This window comes from Mirounga leonina, unplaced genomic scaffold (assembly GCF_011800145.1).
Source record: "Mirounga leonina isolate KUSES-001 unplaced genomic scaffold, KU_Mleo_1.0 Mir_154, whole genome shotgun sequence".
In the NCBI taxonomy this organism is placed as follows: domain Eukaryota; kingdom Metazoa; phylum Chordata; class Mammalia; order Carnivora; family Phocidae; genus Mirounga; species Mirounga leonina.
Window position 1 is genome coordinate 64965192 of NW_023270389.1, and position 22821 is coordinate 64988012.

Genomic DNA, 22821 nt, shown 5'->3' on the forward strand with positions numbered 1-22821 from the left:
AATCTAAGAAAGCTATTAAACTCCCCCAGAAAAATGCATAATCATAAAAATGTCACACATAATTCACAGACTTCATGGATTCTTTAAAGCCCATCCACATAACTTCAAACACTAGGTTAAGAAAGATTGTTCTACAGAAAGGAATGTAGGGGCTGACCACGTAGCTATTAGCAGCACACCACCTTTTCTTCAAATTCAGCTGGAGAAACAGTCATCTGAAAGGCTAATGCATTCATCCTCTTTTGTAAGTGGCAAGACCATTTTTTTAATTAAAAAAAAAATGTGTATTTTTTTAAGATTTTTATTTTTAAGTGGGGCGCCTGGTTGGCTCAGCCAGTTGAGCATCTGACTCTTGATTTTGGCTCAGGTCATGATCTCAGGGTTGTGAGATCAAAAGCCCCACATCAGGCTCCGTGCTGAACGTGGAGCCTGCTTAAGATCCTCTCTCCCTCTCCCTGCCACCTACCCCACTTGCACTTTTTCAAAAAAAAAAAAACAAAACAAAAAACATTTTTAAGTAATCTCTACACCCAACGTGAGGCTCAAACTCACAACCCCGAGATCAAGGGTTGCATGCTCCACTGACTGAGCCAGTCGGGTGCCCCAAGACTGTTTATAAAGTCACCCCATGGCTTACTGCTTGATATATTAGAGCAACAAAATGCGGCATATTTTCCTGTGTACCAATTAGGTCACAAGATGAGTTGTGTCCAATCCCCTCATTTTAGATGAAAATGATACGTGGGGAAGTTAAGAAGGCTATGTTGGTAAAACTGCTAGTATTCTGATCCCTAATCTAACACTTTTTTCATTACATTGTGATACAGTATTAACTTGAATAGAAGAATAACTTTTTAATATGTTAATATCTTAAAGACTAAAAAAGGCAAAACAATGATAAAATGGTCATAATGAACCCATATTCCCAGTACCATTTACCTCATACAAGACTTGTCCTGATGCCAAACACTTTCTATCACCAAAGGCCAGCTGAAGTAGATGTAAACTCAACACATCCCCTTCACTGAAAGAAACAGAAACGAGCTGAGAAGAAACACTCAAGATCCTACTAATATATCAAGCAGCTCTTTCTGTCTAGTATACAATACTGAGTGCACAGGACAAAACTAAGGTCAACATGAAGAACTTACTGTGATTTAGTTTTCACAAAATGCAGTCCTTTGAAACAATAACTGATCTTTATTTTTAACAGATTCTAATTAACTTAAGCTGATGTTATTTGGACACTTTAGGTGACCCCTTATGTGGCAGAGACTACAGCGGTGTACCCAACACTGCTTCTCCCCGTCTTTAACAGGTGTGCTCTGAGCTGGGTGCAGGAGGCCCACGTTCTGGCCAACAAGATGTATACAGAATTATCCCATGGCAACTACAGAAAACTGTCCTTAGGGGACTGCATGTCCTTTGTTCCTTCTTCCACCATCTCGTTATGCTTCTACCTAAAATGAAGATCTTGCTGCCCGGGACCACAGGATGAGGGCTATACAGTATGAATATAAAGCAAAGATCCCAAATCAACTCCTCACTGCTCAAGGACAGCGTGCAGTAAGTATTAAGAGCACAGATTTCCATATTGTCTAAATGTGAATTCTTATTCTTTCTGGCTGATCTTAGAACACATATTCTACTTGGCCTCCAGGATACCACATGATCTTCATGTTCCTCACACTACACTATCCATAGTCCTCTGCTAGCTGTTCTACCCTCTGCTTCTCCACCATCAATTATCTCCACGTGCAGAAGGATTCCCAGCTCTCTTCTCTACTGTTCTCACTCTGGGCTAGTGGTTCCCCAACTTGGTTGCTTATTATTACAATCATCAAAGAAGCTTTGACAAAATACTAATGCTCAGACCCTCCCATCAGAAACTAATTTAGACCAGACCAAATTCATATACTTACCTTATCCTGGCCTCCATGGCCTTATATAAACTAGTTCTACTCTTCTGACCTCATCTATGACCAGTCTGCATTCTACCCTTTACCGCTCTTCTTCCTTTTCCTTGAAACATTTTTCTAAGGCCTTTGCATTCTTTCCCCCAGATCTCCCCCATGGCTCTCCTACCTACCTGCCCCAACTGACTTCGTTCAAATCTCCCCAACCACACTATCTAAAAGAGCAGTTCCCTATACCACACATTCCATATCTCCTCTCCCAGCTTTTTCTGTATTTAACATCACTAACTGAAATTATATGAAATACATGCACTAGTATATTTATGAAATATACTCGCTGAAATAGAACATCTAGAAGAATAGAAATTTATTGGTGCTACGCATTGTTACATTTTCGACAACAGTCACTAGCACATATAAACACTCAATGATTTTGTGGAATGAATAAACACATGGACATGAAACAAAGACAAATAACCTCTAAAAGACCAAATATTAAATAAGACAAACTGCATACAACCAACATTAAAGGGAACACCAGTCACTTTTCCATATTACAAAATTAATGTGGCTTGATTGATGAATCACTGACCTCTACCTCTGAAACCAATAATACATTATATGTTAATTAACTGAATTTAAATAAAAATAAGTTTTAAAAATTTAATGTGGCTTTTATTATAATTGATGAGCACTATGGCAACAATTTAAGATCTATACCCATGTAATTCTGTGGTGATATAATCACTCTACGGTGATTTTTTTTTCCTTTTTTATTGTTTAAATAATCACTCTGATGGGGAAAAGGAAGGAGCACATCATTGTCTTTCTTAATTTAGACTTATAATCTAAGTTTATATTATTTTCATTTACTTATAATACCAATAACATCCACTTAAATATACCAATATGTAAGTATCACTTATATATGTAAGTGTTGTTTCCAGTATACAAGTATTATTTATACATGTATATACATACTATTTGTATATGTGTACACAAATATATTTTTATTACATATTGTTCATAGACATATATGAACAAATGTAAATAATTTTATATATCATTTCCGGGAGCTCACAGACTGCTCTATGTCTACACACAGACCACAGGTCAGGAATTCTGTCTGCTTTAAATCATATTACATACACATACCAATATATATCACAGTCTTCATCAGATTCTCAAAGAGGCCCATGACATACTAATTTAAGGGCCCAAATCAAAGACTAGAAGTCCACAAAAATACCACTCTCAAAAATATCTCACATCAGTTATAGTGACAAACGCAAAGTAAATCATGCAGAAATAAATAACCCAACTTACCAATTAAATTAACCCTGTCCTATTAAAAGAATATTATATACAGTACTAGAAAGTGGTTTACAAGTCATTAGAGAATTGTTCCTATGGGTTACTTCCTCGGTGTGTTGTGAATAATGAAGACAAGTAAATACAGGGCATCACCTTGTTAAGAGAAACTGAAAAGTATATTCTGCCCATATTTTAAACTATGATTCATTTGTGCTTCAAATGCAAATACATGTGACCCTTGAACAACACAAGTTTCAACTGTGTGGTCCATCTGTATGCAGATTTTTTTCAATAAATACAGTGGGAAGTTTTTTGGAGATTTGTGACAATTTGAAAAACCTTGCAGATGAACCACATAGCATAGATATACTGAAAAAATTAAGCAAAAAGGCATTGAAGAATACAGTATGTAACACATTTAACACACAAAATACATGCTAATTATTGATGTTTATTGGTAGGGCTTCCAGTCAACAGCAGGCTATTAGTAGCTAAATTTGGGAGGGGGCAGGTGTCAAAAGTTTTCATGGATTTCTGACTTCACAGAGGGGTCAGAGCCCCAGCTCCCACCTTGTTCAAGAATCAGCTGTAGAGAGCTCTGAAAACTACCTCAAAAAAGGACAAAGGAAGCGCATACATTTCACAAGGATTTTACAAAAGAAAATCAGGAACAGAGAATATTCAGATAGCTTCATGATTATAAGAATAGAGTGGGCATCACTTACAGATAACATCAAAAGAATCAAGAGTGGTATGGTAAAAAAGAAGTTAGATTTATTCACCAAGTTCCAAAATAAGAGGAAAGCACTCTAGAGTTTAGTATGAGAAATTCAGAAAAAGTAAAATACAAAAACCCACATAAAGAATAAAAAATAGAACTTATCCTAAGAGACAGTCCTAGGAGGAAAAATAAGCAGAATACAACAACTGTTTAGATGAAAGTCCCCTCACATTCCCCACCACCCAGAGCCCTCACAGGTCACATCCCTCCAATTGCTGCCCCCCCCCTCAGATGAATGGAAATAGGGGTTTGACTCATGGAGGGGTAGCCTAACAGCAGGCTCTGTATTTTCATTTCAGTATTTTTCCAGGATTGACAAATTTCAAAGTGGCAAATCAATTCTCCATTTCCTGACTTACTACAGAGTAAGGCAAGACCAAACCACCAAGTGGAGACATAAGAACACAAAACCCCAAGTGACCACAATGCAGGTTACCTAGAGCCCAAGGCAGGATGGACTTGGGAAGAGAAAAGTACTGGGAAGCGCACATTGTCACCATCAAGACATTTATACCACAAGCTCAACTGTTTCACTGATCATCCAAGAAAGAACAAAACACCAAAGAAAAATAAGAGAAAATCAATACTTACACTATTCTAGTTGAACAAATTTAACTGGTTAGAATTCAGTTGAAAGATTTCTCACTAACTGTAATTGAGACAAAATTAGACCTTATGATAGAAAAATGAACCAAGTTAATGCTAAGAATATACTGAAAAAGGCAAACAGGAGGACCAGGGAACAGAGTAAGGGTAAATAAAAACGAGAGAGGCATACACAACAAAGAGAAGAAATGAGATTATAAAAGTGTAAGAACACAGAAGGCCATAAAAATTGTCTAAGGCATTAAGAGGCTGCTCACTCCCCTATATTGGCTTACTCTTAGAAACAGCATTCAAACAAGTCAAACAAGCACCATTTCTTACTGATACCCCAGAATTTACTCAACCATGTCAAAACAATCATTTAACTTTCAAAATCATTTCAACTACCACTCATTAATTCACTGAACTATGCTGTTTTCACTAAAAAGACAAATACAACAAGACTTTCCAAAAGAAATGACCTGCTGCCTCATCTTTGACAAGTGTTTTTAAAAACCACACACATCACACTTACCTATCTTGTGTCGACTGAACAGCCCACAAGTAACAGCAATTACGCGGATCATTCTCAGGTTCCTGAAAAGTGACCGCATACACGGGAACTCTTCCACCCTCCAGCTGTGTGTAGTATCTACAACAGGCACAAAAAATAGGACAGTTCATACTGGGTCTTATGTGAAAATCTGGGTTGGAGCAACTACTGTTCACACGATCATCTGATCTTCATGCACAGGGCACAGGACAGTGAGGCAACAGGCATGGCCGGGGGAAGGGCCAAAACTACTAGTGTGCCCACATACGCGCATGTGGGAACTCATGCCTCCCGTCAGGTGAGGATGCGCCACTGTGGGCTGCTCCCAGCTAGAGGCCCCCTAGGAAAGATGAACACGGACACAACACTCCACCTCAGCTGCCTGCGCTTAGTTTCCTCACCACGACACCCCAGTGAGGGAGAATCTGAAGAATTCCCACAAACCACTTGGAAAGCACAGTTCGCCAAGAGAGAACAGTGCCAGGGGAAAGACTGTGGAAGCCAGGTTCTCCAGGCATTCACTGAGCAGCAATTCCAAGACAAGAGCTGGTAAAAAGTTCTCAAGCAAAGAGAGTTGAGGTGGACTTGCCCTAGGGAGCTACTAGGCAACAGCACTGCCACTTCATCACTAGTATGTGGTTAAAAAAAAAAAAAAAAATCCAATATGCCTTGAAAAAAAATGAATATTAAATTGACAACTTATGAGAAAAACAGGCATCTACTTAACTCTTCAGAGAGATTAAAAGTCTATAATGCCGATCTGCTACCTCCCTCAATTAAGGGCACTTCCCTCAATAAAGGGTTAATTTTGCAGCAATTTTTTAAAAAGATTTTTTATTTAAAAAAAAAAAAAAAGAGGGGCACCTGGCTGGCTCAGTCAGAAGAGCATGGAACTCTTGATCTTGGAGTCATGAGTTTGAGCCTCAGATAGTGTGCAGAGATTACTTAAATAAATAAAACTTAAAAAAAAAAAAGTCTTATTTTTAACCATACCCTTTTCTCTTTATGCTAATTTTAAAATAGTAATAATTAAGTACAAATTATATTCAGAAAAAAACTACCAATAACCGAGAGAAGAAAGTCATACTTACTCTCTTTTCATGCTCTTCATATTCCAAAGAGCTAGGTAGCCATCAGAGAAGCCCACGGCAAGCTGGTTCGTCCTGCTGATGTAGCGAAGGGCTGATACGGGAGTGCCCGACGGGCTCACCAGCTGGAAACACAGGTGGCGGCCCTCGCGCATCACGGTCTCCCTGATGTGTGGAACCTCGGCCGGGATGCCGGTTACAACTTCAAGGTCTAGAAAAACAAGACAAGTAAGATTAACAGATCATAACAACCATAAAAGCAAATGTGTCACCCACTATTCAAGCTTCAACTGAGGACTACTGTGGTCAATTAAAATCAGATCAGTGATAACAAAGCATGCTGAACTATAAAACAGCCAACCATACCTAGGTTAAATGCTCTAATTTTCAAAATACGTTTAACCGTGTAATTTTTAAAAAAACCTTAGGATACATCTCAAATATCTGAAGTACACTTTTTTAAAAAAGGATTACACAATTTCCTTAATAATCGTAAACAAAGCTGACAGGGTTTTCTTTTTTTTTCCCTAGATTTTATTTATTCATTTTAGACAGAGAGAGAGAGCGAGCGAGCACAAGCAGGGGAAAGGGGCAGAGAGAGAAGCAGGCTCCCGGCTAAGCAGGGAGCCCAGTGTGGGGCTCGATCCTAGGACTCTGGGATCGTGACCTGAGCCGAAGGCAGACACTGAACCAACTGAGCCACCCAGCGCCCCTCTTTTTTCTTTTTTTAAACAAAAAGCTGATGGGTTTCCTTATTCAAATTTAGAACTAAGAACCTAAATATTCCCCTTGGAGAAATGGCCGGTTCCAGGCCTGGGGCAGAAAATATGTTAAGATGAGCCTAGGACATCTTGTGCCAGAAATCTAGGAAACTGATTATCAAAGTCTAAAGGGGATCTGTGAGACTACATAAGGGGTGCTCATGAGTTTAAAAAAAAATTTCTTTTGAACATCAGTAAACAATAATGAAAGTAAATGAATGAAACACATGAAGTATGCAAAACCTCCTGAGTTCCTGTCCTCACCAACAAAAGACCTTACTGAACCATTTTAAGTAACTGGGTACCAGCTCCTTACTCTGAAAATTAGTACTTAAAAAAATAGTAAGCATTCATCCTGCCTCTTCCGTACAAACTGTATTTCAGGGTAAACAAATAGCCGTAGTTATAATGAGAAAATTCTTCTTTAGATTAACAGAATTTTAAAATCATCATTTTTGTATCCCCTACTGAATCAAGAGATTTAAGGTAACAATCTCAATGGATGAAACAATTAATTTAAATTGGGTTTTTCAAGCTTGGCTCCACGGACACTCTGGGTCAGATAAATCTTTGCCGAGGGGAACAGTCCTACGCACTGCAGGATGGTGAACTGCATCCCCAGGCCTGTCTATTAGATGGCAGTAGCACCATCTCCCTCCAGGAGCAACAACCAAAAATGTCCCCAGGACATTATCAAAGATCCCCTAGAAGGCAAACGTCACCCCTGGCTGAGAATCACTGGTACAAAGGCAGATGGGAAACTTTAACAAGGAAGGACTGCAGTGTTATCATCTGGACCCACTGATCACTAAAGGTGAAACAAGACATCATGTCCTCCCGATATGATACAGTAGGAAATATCCAGCACTTCTGGAAGTGTCCTTGCCAAATGTCACATTTGAACCTAATCAGAGCTAACTTATATTTGCAGAAAATACAAAATGTAAATGACACCACATGAAAACACTCCACTAATTCCAAAATGTGGGGCATTCTATCAGATAAACTAACTTCTCCAACAAGTCAGTAGAACTAAAAATAAATAGGAAAGGAGAAGTTAGAGGGAGGTCTGCTCTACATTCAAGGAGACAGGAGACAACTCAAATGTCATGTGTGGACCTTGTTCGGATCCGGATTCAAACAATACAAATGCAAAAAGATGCTCTAGAGCCATGTAATTACGGACCAGTTATTAGACTATAGCAAGGAATTATTATTATAGTTAGGACTGATAATGGCATTACGATTATACAGGACAGCCAATATTTGCTTTAAATTAATGCAGAGGCAAAAGGAGGAAGAGGGAAAAGAAAGAAAAAAGATGCACATATGTTAAGTTCTGAAAACAATTTAGGTGACGGATATGTGGGAGTTCTTATATTCTTCTGTCTACCTGAAGATCTCTGAAATCTTCAATAAAAGGGAAAATACTCAGGCCCATATATTGATATAACCACGAGCCAAGGGCAGATTCCCTCAATGCTGTTATGAAGAAGGGAAAAATCATACATTGTACTTGAACAATTACTCTCCTAATCCCTTCTGCTTCTGATTATTTTTCCAAAGAGCAAGGATTAAACTTTGCCAAAATAAGTACTTCATACAACGGAATAACGTACACTTATTCAAGAGAGTAAGGTAGGCTCTAGCTGTATTGTGGAAAGATGTACAATACCATTAGGTTTAGAAAAGTTGTAAAACAGTATATAGTACGATAAATATTAGGAATTTCACTTTTTTTTAAAAAAAAGATTTTATTTATTAGAGTGAGAGCACGCATGCACAAGCGTGGGAGGGGCAGAAGGAGGAGAAACACTGAGCAGGGAGCCCAATGTGGGACTCGATCCCAGGACGCTGGGATCATGACCTGAGCCAAAGGCAGACACTTAACTGACTGAGCCACCCAGGCGCCCCGGAACTTCACTTTCTATATTACGTGTATTACAGCAAAGTCCAAATAGCTGTAATCATAAATTACTTTTGTAAACAAAAACTTTTGCATTAGGGCGCCTGGGTGGCTCAGTTGTTAAGCAACTGCCTTCGGCTCAGGTCATGGTCCCAGGGTCCTGGGATCGAGTCCCATATCGGGCTCTCTCCTCTGCGGGAGGCCTGCTTCTCCCTCTCCCACTCCCCCTTGCTTGTGTTCCCTCTCTCACCGTGTCTCTCTCTGTCAAATAAATAAATAAAATCTTAAAAAAAAAAAAATTATAAAAAAAAAAAAACCTTTTGCATTAAACCCCAATTTTTTATTCAATGGCTTTGTAAATCTTATAATTGAGAAAGGATTTTGATCTCTGATCACAATCCAAAGAGTTCCATTATAAAATCATCCTTGTGCTGAATTCAACTACTGATTGCTGATCTCTGAAATAAAGGATCTTTTAACTCCACTATTTTGGTCTGAAGAGAGGTTTATTTTTAAGATTTTATTTATTTGACAGAGAGAGACACAGCAAGAGAGGGAACACAAGCAGGGGGAGTGGGAGAGGGAGAAGCAGGCTTCCAGCCGAGCAGGGAGCCCAATGCGGAGCTCGATCCCAGGACCCTGAGATCATGACCTGAGCCGAAGGCAGACGCTTAACGAGTGAGCCACCCAGGCGCCCCTGAAGAGAGTTTTAATTATGAATACAAGCATCTTAATTAGCCTTACATGTAGAATGATACTGTCTACAAAACTCTGGAACAAAATTCCATCAAGACTACTGAAGTCCTCGGGTGCCTGGGTGGCTCAGTTGGTTAAGCGACTGCCTTCGGCTCAGGTCATGATCCTGGAGTCCCTGGATCGAGTCCCGCATCGGGTTCCCTGCTGAGCAGGGAGTCTGCTTCTCCCTCTGACCCTCCCTCCTCTCATGCTCTATCTCATTCTCTCTCTCAAATAAATAAATAAAATCTTTAAAAAAAAAAAAAAAAGACTACTGAAGTCCTCTATCAATTTTCTATAAAGAGCAGTTCAAGCACTTCTTAATATTCTATAAATACATTTTTAATTACTGTTATTTCTGCTAGTCAATTCTTTTCTTTTAAACTTTACCCAGGGTTAATCAGATCTTTGGACATATCAAATTTCGTTTCTATCACTGAGAATTTTTCTTCTTTTTTTTTTTCTTAAGTGTCCATGTGGCCATTATTTCTGCCAAATCAAGTTCTTTCAAGTCGTATTTTACAGATTTAAAATTTTGCTCAGAAATTTGATTTGGTTCTTAAATTTCTGGTTAAATACAATTTTTACTACTTGCAGTTTTAATTAGTTTTACTACGCACTGACAATTTTTATTAGTTATGCTCATTATAAATTGGGATAAAATAATTATTTGTTTCTTAGCTGATCCACAGAGAAACCGATCTGCCCTAATAGTACAGGACTGCTTTAACTATTAAGAAGGTCTCAAGATCAAATGGTCCTTTCCTGAAACTTTTTACACATACATTTTTTAAGATTTTTAGGTTAGTTCTCCTCCCTGTATAAATCAATCATTTAAATGTCCCATAAATAAAAATCAAAGAACGGAAAGCATTTGATGAGAAGATTTATAAACATTAAGTTATTAGTGTTAAAGGAAGAAAATTCTCCTCAATTTATAAAAATATGAGTAAGCATTAGTTCTATCTTAGGATGTTATTTTGTGAAAGAAAACCTTCGATTACTATTTTATTTCCTATTACACTACCTTATTTCTAACTTGGCCTTACCGTAGGCACATAACTAGCGTGCCAAAAACAGTTAGATCCTACACAGCTGGACAGTTTTATACTGTCTGATAAAGATCAAGATTTTATACCTTCAGCCCTTCTTCTGGCATATACTTAATAACAGCTATTTTTCAAGTGTATATGGAAAAACAAATCAAAATCTCCATTTCTGTCAATACCTACTTTAAGTATATGAATAACTCATCAATAAAATAGAGTAACTCATGCAAAAAGTATCCAGTGCTCAAAACAATAATACAAGTCCAAATAATAAAAGAAACAAAGACACATGAAGAGAAGCTTCTATATAAAAAATTTTCAATATTTAGGGGAAAAAACCCAATCCATTGCCTCAGAGTATTCAGGTGCTCAGTTTTGGGTTTGAAACAATTACCTGAGGCCTCTAATTCATTCTGACTGCATGACATGTCATCCAAACACAGGTCAATAAGAAGGATTTGTCCAACATCAGTCACCACTGCAGCCACACCAAAAAGCCATCGGAGGCTTGGGTGCAAATGCTGAGTGCTGGCACTGGCTCCTCCGTGACTAATTATGGGTTCAATCGCGGTCACCTAGAAAGCAGAATACAGCATTTGTTTTTCTTATACAAAGTGAGAAAATACAATTGAAAAACACAGTAAACAAATTTGGATGTTAAAGCAGGTTATTAGTTACCATGGATTTATACATTTTCTATTAGAGAATTATAAATTTGCATTTGATACTTGTGAATCTGAATAACATAATGAAATCTTCAGAAAAAACAGAAATGACACCATTATTTCAATATATAACAAATCATGCCACTGAAATAACTGATGTTTATTGAAAGCTTACTATATGCCAGGCCTTGTGCTAATTGGTTCATGTAATGTTCATGATAACCCTGGATATTGGATCATATATAATTCTACCTGTTCAAAGATGAAACCACCCTGAAACTTAGAAAGTTTAGCTGTGGTTATTCAAGTCACACAGACATTAAGTGTAAAACTCAAATCTAGATTTTTCTCTTCAAAGCTCTCAACCAGCTACTCCATGATTAGATAGCCTCTTTTCCTAAGGAAGAGTAAAAATAAATCATTCAAAAAAAATTTACTGTTTACTCTTTAAAATAAAAGTCTTGCTTATGCCTTAGCCTGAAGAGGTCTAACCTTCTTTAAAAGGGCCATATTACAATGGACTTCACACTAAGCTTCGGCAGTGACTGGATCACTGACATTTAACAAGAACTTAAATTATTTTCAAAAAATCATACTGTAGGGGTGCCTGGGTGGCTCAGTCGTTAAGCGTCTGCCTTCGGCTCAGGTCATGGTCCCAGGTCCTGGGATCGAGCCCCGCATCAGGCTCCCTGCTCCGCAGGAAGCCTGCTTCTCCCTCTCCCACTCCCCCTGCTTGTATTCCCTCTCTCTGTCAAATATTTTTTTTAAAAAATTAAAATTGGGCGCCTGGGTGGCTCAGTTGGTTAAGCCACTGCCTTCAGCTCAGGTCATGATCCTGGAGTCCCGAGATCGAGTCCTGCATCGGGCTCCCTGCTCAGCGGGGAGCCTGCTTCGCCCTCTGACCCTCCCCCCTCTCATGCGCTATCTCATTCTCTCTCTCAAATAAATAAATAAAATCTTAAAAAAAATAAAATAAAATAAAAAATTAAAATTAAAAAATATCATACTATAGCTACATTACAGTTATGTTTTTACCTCTTCCTCTCATGAGTCAAATTTTAAATGTCTGTACCTAAATAAATAGTCTGTATTTTATACTCAGCTTTCCTTCTGTTTCCTATTAATTCACAAGAATTAAGTATGATATATGATAATTAAGTATTTAGTGACTTCTATTATGACTTCTATTATGATACTGATGAGTCCTAGAAAGGAGAAAATTTATTATCAATGATTTATGCATTAATACAAGTAAAGTTTGTTTCGGGCTGTAATCTATTATCACAGACTAAAGCCTGGCTCTGTCAAAACATTCTACAGTGTTTCTAATTCTGAAAGCTGTAATTTCATGGACTGTCTTCCTTTTCTAAATTATGGCAATAATGTCTATAAATACTAGAGCACCGTCTCTTCAATTCCCTCAGATAGGAATTAAGAACTCTATCTGTTTGCATTCCCCATACAAATACTCTGAATTAATTGACAATGGTACCTTAATTAGTAAGGCAGTTAAAAGCAAACAAATTTAACAGGGGATACTGTGCCCTAGCCAAAAAACAACTAGTTAACCAAACTTGTATGGAAGGTTATCTATCACTAGTCTCTTCATCTTTCCCTTCTCCCTCTTCCATGGGATGCCAGCCATCCACACAACTGAGCGACCAGGAACTTATCTAGAACTCTTGTTCTGGGGCGCCTGGGTGGCTCACTCGTTAAGCGTCTGCCTTCGGCTCAGGTCATGATCCCAGGATCCTGGGACTGAGCCCCGCATCAGGCTCCCCGCTCGGCTGGAAGCCTGCTTCTCTCTCCCACTCTCCCTGCTTGTGTTCCCTCTCTCGCTGTGTCTCTCTGTGTCAAATAAATAAGATCTTAAAACAAAACAAAACAAAACAAAATAGTCTGCCTTCAGCTCAGGTCATGACCTTGGGGTCCTGGGATGGAGCCCCAACTTGGGGTCCATGCACAGCCAGGGAGTCTGCTTCTCCTTCTCCCTCTGCCCCTCCCTCCTGCTCATGTGTGCACGCGCGTGCTCTCTCTCTCTCCCTCAAATAAATAAAAATCTTTATTTTATTTATTTATTTATTTTTTAAGATTTTATTTATTTATTTGAGACAGAGAGAATGAGAGAGACAGAGAGCACATGAGAGGGGGGAGGGTCAGAGGGAGAAGCAGGCTCCCGATGCGGGACTCGATCCTGGGACTCCAGGATCATGACCTGAGCCGAAGGCAGTCGCTCAACCAACTGAGCCACCCAGGCGCCCTAAATAAAAATCTTTAAAAAATAAAAAAAATAAGTCTTGTTCTTTTTCATTTACTTTTTTTTTTTAAGATTTTATTTATTTATTTGAGAGAGAGAATGAGATAGAGAGAGCATGAGAGGGGGGAGGGTCAGAGGGAGAACCAGACTCCCTGCTGAGCAGGGAGCCCGATGCAGGACTCGATCCCGGTACTCCAGGATCATGACCTGAGCCGAAGGCAGTCGCTTAACCAACTGAGCCACCCAGGCGCCCCCCTTTCATTTACTCTTAACCAAATGATGAACAGGTCCTACCCATGTCACCTCCTGAGTATACTCTGAATCTGCCCCATCATCTCCGTTTCCAGAGTCATTTCCCTGGTTTGGCTCACCATCATTATCTGCCCGAACTACTCCAATCCAATGAGTTTTTTACACTATAGAGTTCTGCTTTAAACTTAAAATGACTTCGCCAGAGACTTCAGGCAGTGGCCACAAACTGCAAACAAGGCCATTTACTATCTGAACGCTGAGCACTTCTAGACCCCACCTCCGCCTTCCCCTCTCCCACAGCCATTCCAAATAAGGTCAGTTCCCAAATGTTCTAAATACTATGACTTTTTACATGCTGGTCTCTTTGCCTGAAACGTCCAACCTCTATGAATAGAAATTATCCACCTGTTTCGTTTCCATGTTCCCTGTGCTTGAGTTTACCAAAATACTCATTATATTTATGCTGTAAACTTATGACCTGTCTTCTCCCACTAGAGTACCAGCTTTTAACAGTGTGGACCAAGTTCTACTTATCTACTCATCTCCAAAATCTAGCACATAGTTTGATCTACAGTAAGCACTCAATAAACTGCTAAATTAATTCTGCCTTTAAAATCTGCATTGGCTATAAACCACTTCAGGCCCCTATATTTGCCCACTGAGGCAGCTTCTGTAAATGGCAAAAACAGTATTTTGACATTTATCTCCCTCTTAACTTTAAAAATGCTATTCTATGACCACAACAGAACATTTATATGCATGCCTACATTTGTCTGTATGTTATATATTTTTATACATTGTCTATACTGTATATTGTTTATATGCTATTATATATTTGCTACATATTTTTTCCATATTATGTACACAGAGAATTCTACTCTTACATCATTTTGTATTTATATGTGTGCGTATATTTGTTAAGGACATATTTTTTCTTAGCATATGAAAGAGTAGGAATAAACCTACTGAAGAAATAACCTGAATTCAAAGTACTTCTATACTTTACTACTGGTTAAGATGTTTGGCATATGGAAGGCATACATATATTAGAATTAATAAATGGTGATTAGAAATGAATCTGCTATTTAAATATTATTCAAAACTTAAACAACAGTGAGGACATATTTTCCATAGTGCTCCAAGGCTACAGTCTCAAATTTAAAAAGAAAAACAAACAAAAAAATGCCATACTAATGAACATAATATTCTAATACAAACTTTCAGTAACCTCAAAAAACACAACTGAAGATAACAAGACTCAGATGATAATTTCATATAAAAGAATATTAGAACACTTGATGTCATCCCTACTTTCACTCTGCAATTCTGTAACCAAGAATAAGAAAGTTCTATTTTAAGTGTTAGGTTCTTTTGATAATATACTATCTTGAACCTCTTTTTGATCTTGAACTTTTAATGACAACTAACACAATGTCATAAAAGTAAATGAATTATGAATGTGCAGCTCACTAAACGTTCACAAAGTGAACACACCTGTGTCCTCAGCAGGGGGGCTCGGCTCTGAAAGCTGCAGCTCACAGGCCTTAACCAGTACCTACCCTTCCAGGAAGAACAACTGCTTTAACCACTCTGGACACGCCAAGGTCATAAAGACAGAGAACACTCCCTTCCGCTTCTTCTAATCCAATTAACAATCCAACTCTCTTCTGCCAAGAGAATTCCTTCATCGCCAGGATCACAGGAGGCTGTTGATTGACTGCACTGAATCTATACGCAGACAACCGCTCTCCTGTTAGAGAGTGCACTACCTCCAGATGTTGACCACAAGCCAGGCAAGCAAGTCCTCTTCTCCCTAGAAGAAAGGAAAGAAAAATGGAAAAAAAAAAGCAAAAATGTTGCTTACTTTAATACTGTATGTACACCACCTAACTAAATACAAGTCAGATCTTTTACATATATAATACGTAGCTCATTACATATATAACTTTATGTATTATCTCCAAAGGGAAATCTAAGCATTTATAGAACAGAGTGGTCCAAATTAGTGAAATATATTGAACAACTGTGACCTCAATAATAAAGTAACCATTCAGTAAAGTCACTATGCATGCTATGGGGTGCCTTTATATATGCTATAAAACAGATTATCTCATTTATTCCTTGTCACACCTCAACAAAGACAACACAGAGGTAAGTTCAGTTAACTTAACTTTCATACAGTTAAATAACTTGCTCACAGATGAACGGCTACAGGGGTACCTGGGTGGCTCAGTTTGTTAAGCGTCTGCCTTCAGCTCAGGTCATGATCTCAGGGTCCTGGGATCGAGCCCCACATCAGGCTCCCTGCTCCACAGGGAGTCTGCTTCTCCCTCTGCTTCTTCCACCCACCCTGCTCGTGCTCTAATAAATAAGTAAAATCTTAAAAAAAATAAATGTATGCCTACAGATACCAGAACCAGAAGTGCATCACAAGTCTAACTCCAAAATTCACACTTACACTGTGTCATACCCCAACAATTAAACCAGGTGCTCCGGGGCTCATAAAATGGAACACATGATTCTATTCCCGAAGAGTTCAAACTCTGAGAAGACATAACTAGTTTAACAATAAAAAATACCAGAAGCACTTCTTGACCCCTTACTAGTCATTTTTGGATTTTATTATGTACAAAATATAAAGTAACTGGAGGTTTTTAAGCAATCTGATTTATATTGTTATATATTACTCTAGCTGCTAAGCAGAAAATGGACAATAAGGGGAAGCACAGGATCCACATGGGGAGAGAATACCCTCTGCCTGGTCAGTGGCTGTGAATAAACAGAACTGGATTGACTGGAGAGTCATCTTAGAGCAGGACTAAAAGGATTTGCTTATTGATGAATAAGATGTGGGGAGGTAAGTAAAACCAGAATCAAGAACATACTCAAATTTTCCCTTGAGCGGCTAGATGAATGGTGGTAACTTTTCAATTTGTGATGTCTACCATGCATCTAAGTACACAGTTGGCTATACCTCGTTGTAGCTAAGGGAGGCTACCTAGTTTAAGGAAATAGCACGGCACAAAGGAGACCCCAAACATGCCGGATTCAAAGATCACTTTCACCACTTGCTATCTGTGTAACTGGGATATTTGATTCTTAGCCACACAGAACAATGAGGGTCTAATACCTCAATGAAAAGTTGTTACAGTGCCTGCCTAAGCACTGTTACTACTTAAATGACTGGTAAGTTTTGCTGTCTACCTGCTAGGATGGATGACTGTGAATTCATTTTCAGAAGTGTCCTGTAAGATCTTTCACTTGACCGAAATCCACAATTTAATGGCTACTCTGGTATGGTTTTCTGCTGCATTATATAATCAAACTATATATTAAAATCTTGTTCACATTAGTGGAATTAAGAAACAAGACTTTCTGAATATTTTGTATTACCCAGGGCCCTACAATCAGATTTTTCTACTCATAATGACTATTTAGGTTCTAATCCAAACTCCTCACCAATAAAACTTACTGATTATAAAGAAATAACAGGGGCACCTGGGTGGCTCAGCTGGTTGAGTGTCCAACTCTTGATTTCGGCTCAGTAAAGATCTCACGGTCGTGAGATGGAGCCCTGCATCTGGCTCTGCACTGGATGTGGAGCCTGCTTGAGACTCTCTCTCTCTCCCTCTCTCTCTGCTCCTCCCTCCCCCACCCCTTGGCTGGTGCATGCCCGCACACTCACTCCCTCTCTTAAAAAAAAAACAGCTGTGTATTATTTCTACTTCCTAAATATAAATATCCAACACTAAAAGATACAAAGTATACAGTATTTTTAATAAGGAAAAATGAACAATAACCACCCCAAGATTCACTGAAAATGTGTTCGAGAGTATACAGATGTTATTATATAAGTAGTTGTAGATGTTTTATAGTTATATAAGACCACTATAACTATTCTTTTTTTCTTCCACATTAAAGGAAATTACAATACATGCTCATTACTAGCTTACAAATCAATCGAATCAGTAAGTTTTCAGCAACATTACTGTACCTGCAGCAATCTTTCCATGAAGCACAGATTCCACTGTGACTTCATCTTCCAGGGCCTGAAGACTCACTTCTGGCAAGGGCAGAAGACCACTAGTCACTTTTGCTGTTAAGCCTCGCATACTTTCACTGTAAGTATTTTTAAAAGATAACATTATTATGATATATTTGTACTATAATATACTTGATTATCTCTAGCCAGCACACAAAAGTAAATAAGCTCAAACTAAAATCTGATTATAAAACCCGTTTTATGTGCTTCTGGGTCTGAGGTATTCCCACCTAAAAATATATTTCCCAACAGCTTTAGGAGAGTGTAAATTTATTAAGCCAGATGTCCTAAGGATATACATGATTCCCTAGCTTGTTTGAAAACTGGTTCAATGCAATTTATCTTATGGCCTGACCCACTCTCAAAGAACTCTTCACCCACAAACAGGGAGAACTGATGCATTTTAGAAAAATTACTGCTACAGTAAAAGGGAAGAAAGCCCATAAAAAATGTCCAAACACAGAGTAACCTCCGGAATCACATCTGGGATGTGTCTTTAAATGGACAGAGGAAAAAAAAAATTGAAATTTATCTTTCACTCCAATATATAGCAGATTAAATTCCTGGAATGACTCTCCTATTGTAAACAACCAAAAATGATGGTTAAAAAACTTTTTTGAATGAACTGATAAAGCCAAACATGAAGAGACAGCAGGAATTTTGGAAACCTCTAAGCTGGCTTTGGCCTCAAGGGCTGTTACCAAATCCAGTGCTGGTGACTCTTGATTTTGTCTTGAGACTCTTGAGATCCACAGAGGCAGAAGAAAAAGCTAAGGACTAACAGAGCCAAGGCAAGCTAAGACGGGCCTCCTCCCCATGCCATTCAACTCCATAAGGCTATACCATCAGCATAAAAATCAGTGAAACACCCATTGTGCAGGACAGGGAGCAATAATGCTGCCCATTTTGGCCATGACTGGAAGTGTCTACTTAGAAAAAGAGTATTTCCCTTCATACAAATTGGTGGCCACAATTCAAGCTATGTTATCTGACAACACTCAGGGAAGAATGTTTTATAAATTATTCTCAGGTTGGTTATGCTCCACATAACCCACAGACACCACCAAATATTCTCTGGAATCGCAAAGAGTTCTCAAAGAAAATGACTCACAGTCAAAATAACAAACTGTAACAAGAATACTATGATCAACAGCCAGCAGAATCAATCTATCAAAGATTTCAGATATTGAAAATGATCAGAGAACAGAAAATATGTTTAATATGGTAAATAAATCAAAGATTTAGCTTGCTAATAAGGAAGAAACCTTAAAAATTATAATGAAAAATGGTCAAGTAGATTTAAAAAAAAAATAACAGAACTTCTGGAATGAAAAATAAGTAAAATTTAGAACTCAACGGGGAAAAGACCTCAATGGAGTAATGAGAATTGCAGCATATGCAACAGTATGGACAAATGTCACAGTATAATACTAAATAATAAAAGGAGCAAAAAATACCTGCAGATGCTTAACTGACTGAGCCACCTAGGTGCCCCAAAATTAGCCCTTTTCTAAAGGTCATTCTGGTCTTGTCTGAAAAAGCAAGCCTCAAAAGAATCAAGCTGTTTTCAAATAACTTAGCTGCACCCCAGAACAAAGCTTAAGAATATGTAAGGAATGCAAAAATATTCAGTATTAAAGAAAGTGACAGGGGCGCCTGGGTGGCTCAGTTGGTTAAGTGACTGCCTTCGGCTCAGGTCATGATCCTGGAGTCCCGGGATCGAGTCCCGCATCGGGCTCCCTGCTCGGCAGGGAGTCTGCTTCTCCCTCTGACCCTCCTCCCTCTCATGCTCTCTGTCTCTCATTCCCTCTGTCTCAAATAAATAAATAAAATCTAAAAAAAAAAAAAAAAGAAAGTGACATTCGTAGTATCTGGCATCCAATCAAAAGTTGCCAGGCATGCACAAGTGAAAAATATGACCCAAAATAAGGGGGAGAAAAAAACAACCATTAAAAACAAACCTAGAAATGACATAGAAGTTTGAATTATTAGATGAGGACATTAAATCAGTTATTCTAGCTATAATCCCTATGTCCAAGAACATAGAGGAAAGCATAGCATGTTAAGAAAAGACACAGAAGACACAAAAAAGACCAAATCAAACTTCTAGAGATGAGAAATACTGAATGGGATTCATAGACACCAGAAGTATTACTGAACCTAAATACCCACAGTAGAAACTATCTAAAACGAAGCACAAAGAAAAAAAAAAGGCTGAGGCAGAAAGGAAAAGACCAGAGCATCAGTGAGCTATGGGACAATATCAAGTGCCCTAATATAGGGCAGCAATCTCCAAAAAAAAAAAAAAAAGAAGACAGAAATATTTAAAAACTAATGGCCAAAATTTTCCAAATTTGATGGAACTATAAACCCACAAATCAAAAAGGCCAATAAATCTCAAGCACAAGAAACATGAAGAAACACCACCAAAATACATCATACTTGTGCTCGCTTCAGCAGCACACATGCTAAAATTGGAACAAAATACAGCATATGCAAGGGACAAAGAGAAAATCTTAAAAGTATCATACTGCAAAGAGGAACAAGAATGACAAGAGACTTCTCGTGGAAAACAATGCAAGCCAGAAGACAGTGGAATATATTTTAAGTTATGAAAGAAAAAAAAGGTGTCAACCTAGAATTCTATACCCTGTGAAAATCACTTAAAAATGAAGGCAAAATAACTTTCAGACATACAAGAGCTGAAAAAGATGGTCACCAGCAGATATGCAGTACAAGGAATGTTCAGGAAGAAGAGTATTTTGAACTGAATGAAAATGAAAATATGACATACCAAAATTTGTGTGATACAGCTTAAAGCAGTGCTTAGAGGGAAATTCATAGCACTAAACATCCATAAGATCTCCTATCAGTAACCTAAGCTTCCACCTTAAGAAACTAGAAAAGGAACAAACCCACCATCAACAGAAAAAATAAAAGAACTGAATTTAATGAAACAAAACAGAAAAATCATAGTTAAAAATAATAAAACAAAAAGCTGGTTCTTTAAGAAGACTTAAAAAAAAAAAAATCAACATAGTATTTAGAAATAGATCAATGACAGCAAGAGACCAGAGAATTAACTATTCCACTTAAGACAAAAATTACATTTCAAATCGCTATGAAAATGATACCAGATGGAAAATTATGAACTTTTAATAATGTTCTGGGATAATTTAGCCATCCCTGCTGGGAAGAAAAAAAACTCTTCCTCAGTATGATACAGAAATGGGAAATTATAGGGCACCTGGGTGGTTCACTTGGTTAAGCCACTGCCTTCGGCTCAGGTCATGATCCTGGAGTCCCTGGATCGAGTCCCGCATTGGGCTCCCTGCTCAGCAGGGAGTCTGCTTCTCCCTCTGACCCTCCCTCCTCTCATGTGCGCGCTCTCTCTCAAATAAATAAATAATCTAAAAAAAAAACCAAAAAACACAAAAGGAATGGGAAATTATAGATGGATTAAAAATCTGAAAGCATCCCCTACCCCAAAATGAGTGGTGAGGAGAAGGAAGCTATAATCTATGCAGCAACTTCTATGTACTGGGCATTAATTAGACTTTAAATCTTCAGGTAAAACTGACACCATGTCTGTCCTATAGTTTCGGGCACCCTGCCTCATCTTTGTATCCCTGGTACTATCGTTCTGAGAAGCGCAGCATACAACACTGTTTTTTGAGGGGGAAAAAAACCCTGCTTCAATGGCTAACCCCAAAAGATAATGATGTTGAAGGTGAAAACTGACATATGGAAATAAAAAAGCTTTTGGGGCGGGGGGTACTCAATGGTCTAGAAAGAGAAAACTCAAGGGACAAGAATCATGATCTCGGAGGGTGCACAGAGCCATTTGACTTAATCACTAAATTCCAAAATTTAAGAATTTTTAAATTGTAAAAGAGCAGCCTAATTTGAGGGAAAACCTTAAAGGTAAAATTTATAAATCCAAAATTAATCTAAAACAAAAGGAAATAAGGGCGCCTGGCTGGCTCAGTCACTAGAACATGCGACTCTTGAGTCTGGAGTCATGAGTTCTAGCCCCACGTCTGGGGTAGAAACCTCCTAAAATAAAAGGAAGTAGAATGTTGTGTGAAACATTTGCTATTTTGAATTTACCAGGGGGTAGAATTTTATTACTACTGTTACGTTATGTCAAAACAAATTCAACAAATGAATATCTGTTGCATTAACCCATCAGAAACAGAACCCAGAGCTGTATGGACTGTGGGGTAAACCACCCTTTTATGTTTTCAAGTGTAGAGGTTCCAAGTATACACTGTATCCACATATTTTTTTTTATTTCTTCTTTAACTTCCTGGCTGACCCATTCATTCTTCAGTAAGATGTTCTTTAACCTCCATGTATTTGTGGTCTCTCCAGTTTTTTTCTTGTGGTTTTCTTCAAGTTTCATAGTGCTGTGATTGGAGAGGTGCCTGGCTGGCTCAGTCGGTGTGCCTCTTGATCTCAGGGTCGTGAGTTTAAACCCCATGTTGGGTGTGGAGCCTACTTTAAAAAAAAAGGGGGGGGGGAGACAAACAGCATTGTGATGGACAATACCCATGGTATGATCTCAATTTTTTTTTTTTTAAGAAAGAGAGAGAGAAAGAGAGGGAGAGAGAGAGAGAGAGAGCACAAGTGGGGGTTGAGGGGCAGAGGGAAAGGGAGAATCTTAAGCAGGCTCCACGCCCAGTGCAGGGCTTGATCTCAAAACCCTGAGATCAAGACCTGAGCTGAGATCAAAAGTCGGATGCTTAACCGACTGAGCCCGCCAGGCGCCCCTGATTTCAATCTTTTCATACTTGTTGAGGCATGATTTGTGACCTAGCATGTGATCTATTCTGGAGAAGGTCCCACGCACACTTGAAAAGAATGTGTATTCTGCTGCTTTAGGATGAAATGTTCTGAATATATCTGTTAAGTCCA

The 22821-nt window shown here is 38.4% G+C and overlaps 1 protein-coding gene across 5 annotated transcripts in view; it reads right to left on the reverse strand.

Moving 5' to 3' along the window:
• The window catches only part of AHCTF1 (AT-hook containing transcription factor 1), a 77966-nt gene that overhangs the window by 48678 nt on the left and 6467 nt on the right, over positions 1-22821 (reverse strand). For 3 of the 5 annotated variants that reach the window (XM_035010994.1, XM_035010997.1, XM_035010995.1), the window contains 6 exons: positions 17857-17981; positions 15422-15675; positions 11083-11263; positions 6241-6448; positions 5132-5248; positions 940-1024 (listed from right to left, as the gene is read on the reverse strand). In XM_035010994.1, coding sequence (XP_034866885.1) covers positions 940-1024; positions 5132-5248; positions 6241-6448; positions 11083-11263; positions 15422-15675; positions 17857-17974 — 963 coding nt within the window. In that variant the 5' untranslated portion in view covers positions 17975-17981. Of the gene's footprint in view, positions 1-939; positions 1025-5131; positions 5249-6240; positions 6449-11082; positions 11264-15421; positions 15676-17856; positions 17982-22253; positions 22276-22821 lie in introns of those variants that run through there. The other 2 variants (XM_035010996.1, XM_035010999.1) reach the window with 2 other exon arrangements.